The sequence below is a fragment of the Drosophila teissieri genome, chromosome 2L (assembly GCF_016746235.2).
Source record: "Drosophila teissieri strain GT53w chromosome 2L, Prin_Dtei_1.1, whole genome shotgun sequence".
Taxonomy (NCBI): Eukaryota; Metazoa; Arthropoda; class Insecta; order Diptera; family Drosophilidae; genus Drosophila; species Drosophila teissieri.
In genome coordinates, this window is record NC_053029.1 from 28,161,375 (window position 1) to 28,169,328 (window position 7,954).

Here is a 7,954-nt window from a genome sequence, read left to right on the forward strand (position 1 = left end):
TATAAAATATATGTATGTATACGGTTTTGTTATTTTGTATAAGTATATGTACGACGTATGTGTATACGTATACGTTTACTATTTTTTCAGCCTATGAAAGTAATATTAAGGAGAAGCTTCATTGCATTAAAAATATGCTTATGTATTTCGGTATTCTTTAGTTGAGAAAAGCTTTAAGGCTTTAAGATTTGTTTACTTGAACGGCTAAATGCCTATTGCATAACTTAATCAAATCCGTTCCCACACGTTTGCAAAAAGTATTAGATGCCAAAGGAGGGTTCAACTATTATTAATTATTAACATGGGAACTCAAATTAGATTGCTAATTATACCCGTTACTCGTAGAGTAAAAGGGTATACTAGATTCGTTGAAAAGTATGTAACAGGCAGAAGGAAGCGTTTCCGACCATATAAAGTATATATATTCTTGATCAGGATCAGTAGCCGAGTCGATCTGGCCATGTCCGCTGTCCGTCCGTCTGTCCGTCCGTCTGTCCGTATGAACGTCGAGATCTCAGGAACCACAAAAGCTAGAAAGTTGAGATTAAACATACGGACTCCAGAGACATAGACGCAGTGCAAGTTTGTTGATTCATGTTGCCACGCCCAATCTAACGCCCACAAACCGCATAAAACTGCCACACCCACACTGTTGAAAAATGTTTTGATATTTTTTCATTTTTGTATTAGTCTTATAAATTTCTATCGATTTGCCAAACAACTTTTTGCCACGCCCACTCTAACGCCCTCAAACCGAAAAAAACTGTCAGTGTTGAAGACTCGCCTTCGCACTTCCACTAGCTGAGTAACGGGTATCAGATAGTCGGGGAACTCGACTATAGCGTTCTCTCTTGTTTTGATATTGGGTTGTTATCGAAATCTATTTTGATCAAATGCTTTGTTTCGACGGATGTTAAAAATTGGTCGAGGTCTAAAGTTTGCATGTAGGCTTGGTTGAAAATTAGTGTTTGTATTGGGCTGATAAGGTGTTGAATGGTAATGATTAATTAATGGTGTTTAATAAACTAATGTGGCTGGATATGGATTATTAATTAGTCGTGTTTGACAAACTTGTGGGGCTGGCTTTGGCACTGGTGGTAATGTTGGAAAGGTGTTGGATATCTTCTGATGTTGTTTTAGTCTGGTTAGTATTGGCAAGAGATTCCTGGCAGTGTACGAAGGTGTTTTCGGAGTGCTCTGCAAAACTATACATTTTTATAGATCGAGAAACGGGTAGACCATCGGTGAACCTTCACGGCACGTGTATGGACGCAAGTGAGCGTGAATTGTCTTATAACTAAAAATTGCACAATAAAATCAATTCGAAAAGCCTAATATTTTGACAAGCGATCTGCTAACCGACTGATTGCAGTGCCAACTATCACCGCAGGGCGGCATTGTCCCACAATTTCCGCTTGTTGGGTGCCCCTACCCGATGAAAGGGAGCATGCCCTACAACTAAAAATGTGTACAATGAAATGCATATTAACAAAAAGACTGCATATAGATTAAGAAAATCATGTGCCCATGTTGGATGGACGCAACTGCATTAGGAAGAATAACAGTATGGAGGTAGACGAAGTGGGAAAAGCAAAATGTCTGAGTGGCAAACGCTAAAACCCGAAGTCTCACCAGTTAAAAGGTGTCACCCTGCCGCTAAAACCCGAAGTCTCACCAGTTAAAAGGTGTCACCCTGCCGCATCACCGGAACCTGAAAGAGCACCCAAAACAGTTCATGCTTTAGACAAAAAAGGAATATCTTCGGGTTCTTTCTTGTACAGCAGCGATTCCGAACCAGAGGATTCAGAACGGTGAGGTCGACGGTGATTTATTTTCCCGAAGAAGACGGGGAGAAGACTAGGAGTCAAATCGATTTGCCACACTGCCTGTTGAGAGTGGCAAATAGAAAATGTATGAATCTGAAGAACAAAAGACTACCCCCAAACCTCCCTCAATTATAATTCCGGGGGTGAAGAACATTGCCCTGATGCTGTATGATGTTGCAGCTGACAGCTTCTCATACAAGGCCACTGGAGGTGGGTGTGTCCGGATCATGCCCAAAAATAGTCCGACCTACCGCAAAATTGTGGATTACATGGACAAGCTCCAAATGGCTTTCCGCACGTGTCAGCTTACGGAGAATCGGACCTTTCGTGTTGCGATTAAAAGACTACACTACGCAACGGGAGCTGGGTTCTTGACGGAGTAAATAAAAGTTCTAGGACACACTGCCCGAGACTTAAAGAACGCGGTATCTAGAACCAACAAGTGTTCAATGGCAATGATTTTTGTTAACCTGGAGCCAGCCGCCAATAACAAGACGGTGTTCTAGGTAACCAGGCTGTGCTACGCTGTGGTTACTATAGAAGAGGAAGCTTCATGACCTGGTGCAATGCTACCGATGCCGGGCATTCGGGCATACCATGATTTATTGCAGACTGCAGTTCAATGTTGCTGTGGCAACTGTGGAGGAGCGCATACAGCGTCATATCAAGGCTGTTGAGTCTACATTAAAGCCAAAAAGAGAGCTGGGCCAAAACCAAAAATGAAGCCAATGATCCCACCTTGGCAAGTATTCGAGACACAAAATTCATCATATATGCCTGGTAATAACGGCAAACATTCTGGTTTCGACTATGCTGACGTAGCCAGCAGAAGCCCCACAGCCGCCAGTTCAACAAGGCCCTAGTGCTTGGGAGGCAGAGATGGAGAAAAGGCTGATAAAGTGCATGGAGCAGATGATAAGCTTTATATTCGGCCAGCTCAAGGAGAGGATGATGGCCATGCTCCTGCTAGAGAAGCACACAATGTCAGTAAACACTCAAATAGTAATACTAAAGGCTTGTCGAGGAACAAGCCCGAAGAGGAGCAAAACAAACCTGGTGGGTTTGGAAGACCGACTTTACCACCAGGTCGTATGATATATGGATATGACGTAATATCTGCAATGCACCACGCTGACAGCATCCGAGGAGGAGCCTCAGTAATTGTAAGGAGTGGTAAAATATATGAGGAGCTGGATCCTGTGCAGCTGGACTGATTTCAAATTGCAAGGATTCATTTGTTGACGAAGTCATGAGGGTTTGTATCACAGCAGCAGACTTGCCGCCATGGTATACGGTATAAGCTATTCGGTTCTGTCGTAGCGGAGGAACAACTTGGGACCCAAGTTTATTATAGGCGGAGACTTCAAAGCCAAGCACACATGGTGGGGCTCAAGGATTGTTAACCCGAAGGAAAGCATACCTTTTAAATGTATTACGGATATGGGTTGCAGTGTCCACTTAACTATCCCGCAGAGATAACCACCTCTGGTCAACAGATTAAGCTACTATGGTAAGAGAGAGGAGAAGACTGAGGAGGGTCTGGCAGATAAGCAGACGCCGGTGTGACAAGACTGCATATATGCAAAGACCTCAACAGAATCCTTCTATGTAAGATGCAACCAAGCATAATCTGCTATACAGAAAGTGCATCTGGGGTGGCTCAGGGCAGTGTTTTGGAACCAATATTGTACTCCATGTACACTGCTGATATCCCGATGTTTGCTTCAAAGAATAAGTAAACTTTCCACCAAAAACAAGCTCCTTCTGTACAAGGCAATAATTAAACCATCGTGGAAATACGGCATTAAGCTGTTGGGGGCAGCTTCATACACAAACATCAAAAGGTTGGATAGAGCCGAGAATGAACTACTAAGGCAGATAATAAATGCGCCTTTCTATGTGAGGAATACCACTTTCAAACAAGAGAGAGTAATTCAAGCTTACTGGTAAGCGTTTGTTTGCGGATATCTGCTTCGTCCAGGAATGGAGAAATGGGTTCTTTCGAAAGTCCTCCAAAATAACGGGGTTAGGGGTCTGAGGTTTATAGTTGAGTACCAATTGTATTCTAAGCTGGGGCCAGGTAGTCAATTCGGCTCACAAAGCAGTATGGCGTGTCCGGATCACCGTTAAGTTTCTCCACGTTGCCAATATGGTAGGCAACTTGGGTCATATTGCTATCCGACAGGGGTGTCCCGTTTGCCATTTTGTGGATGTTCTTGTTGTTGTTTTCAAGTTCATGTATTTATTGGTTGTTATTTGGTTTTAATAAGTTTATTTAGTTGACCTTTGTCGTCGGTCTGCATTTATGAATCTTAGTTGGTATCTTATTTATCTATTTTATTCAATATTGTTTAATTATTATTTTTCTTAAATATGAATTTTTACAAGGGATGCACTATAGCTTTTTCGTAAGTTTTTAGTTCCAACCTCTCACAAATTCAATAGTGTATTCCTGATTCAGGTTCGTTGCTTACACTGCGTTACACGGTTTCCCGTTATTGTCGAGGTTTTTATTAAAACTTAATTTTTCAACTTTTAGCTTAAGAATAAAAATCAACTGTAAGTAAAATTGAGGAGAAGAGTCAGTGCTTTAAGAATATGTTAGTGTATTTCGGGAGAGATTTGCTTCGGATGCTAAAGCTGAGAGTTCAGACAGAGCAGGCAAAACTGCTTAGGGCAGGTTTTAGGATTTGTTTACAAGAATGGCTAAATGCCGTTGCCAAAGAATTGTTTTTAAGAACGGTTACTGCGCATATGGCATGCAGTATGGAAATTAATTAAGTGCTTTATTGTTTATTGTTTCGTAAAATAATAGAATTGGCCGGTTTGGGTGGCGTAAATACGTCACTATGTGTATGTTAGAAATTGTATGCTGATATTCACAAATTCTAAGAGTATATCGTAAAATTGAAACAAAATTGAAAAAGCTGCTAGTATTTTAGCAGCACAAAGGTAAAAATATGAGCAATCGGCAATGTTCTGTTCTTTATTATCCTTAACATATTTAAAAGTGTACATCTAAATGCATTATAAAAGGAAGCTTTTTTGTTGCAAGAAACAAATTGTTTCGTATATCTGTGGAAAAAAGCACTAGCTGCATAGTGCGAAACTATTGTATGGCCGTCACGCATACTTTTATTCTCATGTCATTCGTTATATCGAACGTTTGTAATGTGACCGGCTCCAACAGAAATTTTTTATCACTATCTAGATGTGATCATCCAAATAGCCGGACGTGACGCACCTTAAGGTCATCCTTCTTCATCTTCACATAGAAGTAAACATTTTCTGGTCGAAAGAAATTTTAAAAATAAACTTAATTTAGTTTTTCAAAAGTGTGGGCGTGGAAATTTTGGACGACTCGTGAGCATTATAGTGGGCACGGTAACATTTTTTTGTCAAATCGATCAAAATTTACAAGAATACGAAAACTAATAAATATAAGGTAATTTTTCAAAAGTGTGGGTGCTGCTTCTATTTCTCTGCATGCTTAATCTCTTTTTTGCTTTCTGAGATCGAGGCGGTCATACGGAAATGCCCAGATCGACTTGGCGTTTACTTTTACCTGTTACATACTTTTCAAGGAGTCTAGTATATCCTTTTACTCTACAATTAACGATTATGTCTGAACACCCTTTAACGCAATGATGCCGTATTTCTCCGTTTACTCGCTGAAAATATGTGTAGAAAATATGTTCTAGTGACTACTGTTCAATCCTCGAATCCCTCATCATGGTCATGTCGACATTTGAAAATTATTGAGATCGAATTGTTTAAACGCTTCAGTAAAACCGGATTGCCAGTTCATTTCTGAAAAACAGTCAGGCAGTGTCAACGTCTCTTCTTATTTGTATTAGTGTTAATACAATTGAAAACGTTTAAACTTATCATAGTTGTAAAACCCTGCTCGTACTTGACGTCCTCCAAAAAAGCGCCCATTCAGGTCAACTACAGCTGCAAAGCAAAACATTAGCTAATTATTTACCAAACAAGGCATATATGTATAACAACCTTTAATGGCACTTTCGATGCGTCTAAATTCCACGAATATTTTAACCGCATCTTCTGGCACAGTTCCAAACGATTCGTGAATAATGACGCTGTTCACTTCTCCGTACTTTGTGTTGCATTCGTCTTTTACCTCAGGCTCCAATTCTTCGTCTACGTCCCCGGGTCCTACCATGTTACGTAGAAGAACCACCTTGCTTGGTGATTTCATAATCTCCGTGATGCTGGACCCGGTCTCGCCACTCTCATCCGCCGTGCCCGCCACCTGGGGTGGAGGAATGGCCTTGTGACCGGGTATTAGCCCTATTTGAGAGCTAACCGCAGGTGGCGACAATGCCATAGGTGGCAGAAAAACGTCTTTTTCGTGTATGATCCGTCCACCACGCTTGGAGGTTTTCTCCACTTGAAGGGCTATGGCCATACCCTGCTCCGATTTCCCGAGGCCCTGACCATCCTTAAACCCATACTTAGCCATAATTTTGGCGGCTACCGAACTGGCAGAATATGGTATTGAATTAGTGACTTCGCAACCACTATCAATTGATATTTCCTGGAGGGACGGAGGGGGAGCAATTGTTGCACCTCCCTGTTTAGCTACAGAGCTCGCAGATGGCAAGTATACGTCATCATCGAGTTGCCGCTGACCAAACCCGGTAATCTTCAGATTAGGGGCTGAGACTTCTCGACGACCGACGCGTCCACGTTTCCGATCTAATTCTTTCTCTTCGCGATCAGTTCCGGCCGCGCTTCCACAAACGAAACCTCGGTTTTTGTCACTGCCATTAGTTTTCTCCTTGAGTTTTTCATATTCATTTGGCCATTGCGGGTCGTATTCATCAGTAGCGTCCCAATCGCCCTTTTTAACGCTTTCCGGTATGGGCGGAAGGGCTTTGCCAGTTATTAAAGTTTTGTATACAACCGTAGTCATTGGAGCTGAACATGTAACTTCTGGCTCTGCGGGTCGTTTGGCCCTTAGATTGACGACTGGCGTCATGAGCTGAATAGAGTGTATTTATAAAAATAAGATTTATATCAGAAAATGCTAAAACTCACTGGTTTTTTGACAGCCATTTTTACTGCCAGCTGGGTCTGCAACATTTTTATGCCCGAGGACCATCCATCAATCTGGCTTGATCGCGCCCTCGTATCAATGCCATCATACAGATCCATTTACTAAAATATCAACAAGGCTAGCTCTATAAATCGATGTTTACGAGCTTCATCAACGTTTATTAATTTATGTTCAAAGCCCGATAAATTGTATGACTTCAATAGTTCCACCTAATATCCGAATCCCACAGAGCCATATCTTTTCAGGTAAGAACACAAAATCTACCATAGAAAAACACATAAAGAACTGATACTGTTCACACATGCAAATATGCAATACTACGAGGGTCGTTTGATAAGTCCGTGACTTTTTGTATTTGCCGCGCACCTGCTCTAAATACAACACTGCTCCTGTCAGCAGTTATCGATTAACAGCTGACTGTAAAATTTTGAGAAAGCTGCGTTTTTTGGTTTGCGTTTTATAGGCATTGAAAGCAGACGATCTCGTGAATTTTTTTGTCCATCAGGACAATGCACGGGTGCACACGTGTGTAGTCAGCATGGCAAAATTTCATAAATTGGGCTACGAACTGCTACCCCATCCAGCATATTCTCCAGATTTAGCCCCCTGTGACTATTTTTTGTTTCCAAACATGAAGAAATGGCTCGGCGGTAAGAGATTCGGGTCAAATGAAGAGGTCATCACAGAAACAAACGACTATTTTGAGGGCCTTGAGAAAACCTATTATTTGGAAGGAATAAAAAAATTGGAAAAACGCTGGACTAAATGTATAGAGCTAAAAGGAGATTATGTTGAGAAATAAAACGCTTCTTTGACGAAAAAAATATATTTTATTCAAAAAGTCTCGGACTTATCAAACGACCCTCGTATAAATAAACTTAAAAATATTTTATTAAAACAAAAACATTTATTTTTGGTTGATACCTAAGTAAATTGTATGGGTATTTTATCATTTTACCTTACAAAAAAAATAAACTTGAAAGAAGAAAATTAATTTTCTAAAATGAATTGCGTATTATGGACGACAGTCCATTTACCTATGCGATAC

General features: G+C 40.9%; 1 protein-coding gene across 2 annotated transcripts; it reads right to left on the reverse strand.

Annotated features, from left to right (window-relative positions):
- Positions 1-5,128: 5,128 nt before the first annotated feature.
- On the reverse strand, positions 5,129-7,144 carry LOC122616323 (splicing factor 45). 2 transcript variants are annotated; one of them, XM_043791739.1, is made up of 3 exons: positions 6,888-7,144; positions 5,838-6,831; positions 5,129-5,780 (listed from the first exon to the last, which is right to left on the reverse strand). In XM_043791739.1, the coding sequence occupies exons 1-3, from the start codon at positions 7,002-7,004 to the stop codon at positions 5,686-5,688; spliced, it is 1,206 nt and encodes a 401-aa protein (XP_043647674.1). In that variant the 5' UTR covers positions 7,005-7,144; the 3' UTR covers positions 5,129-5,685. The 2 variants fall into 2 exon arrangements, with proteins under 2 accessions (XP_043647674.1, XP_043647681.1); XM_043791746.1 differs by having other exon boundaries at positions 5,838-6,788; positions 6,888-6,951.
- Between the last annotated feature and the right edge of the window lie 810 nt (positions 7,145-7,954).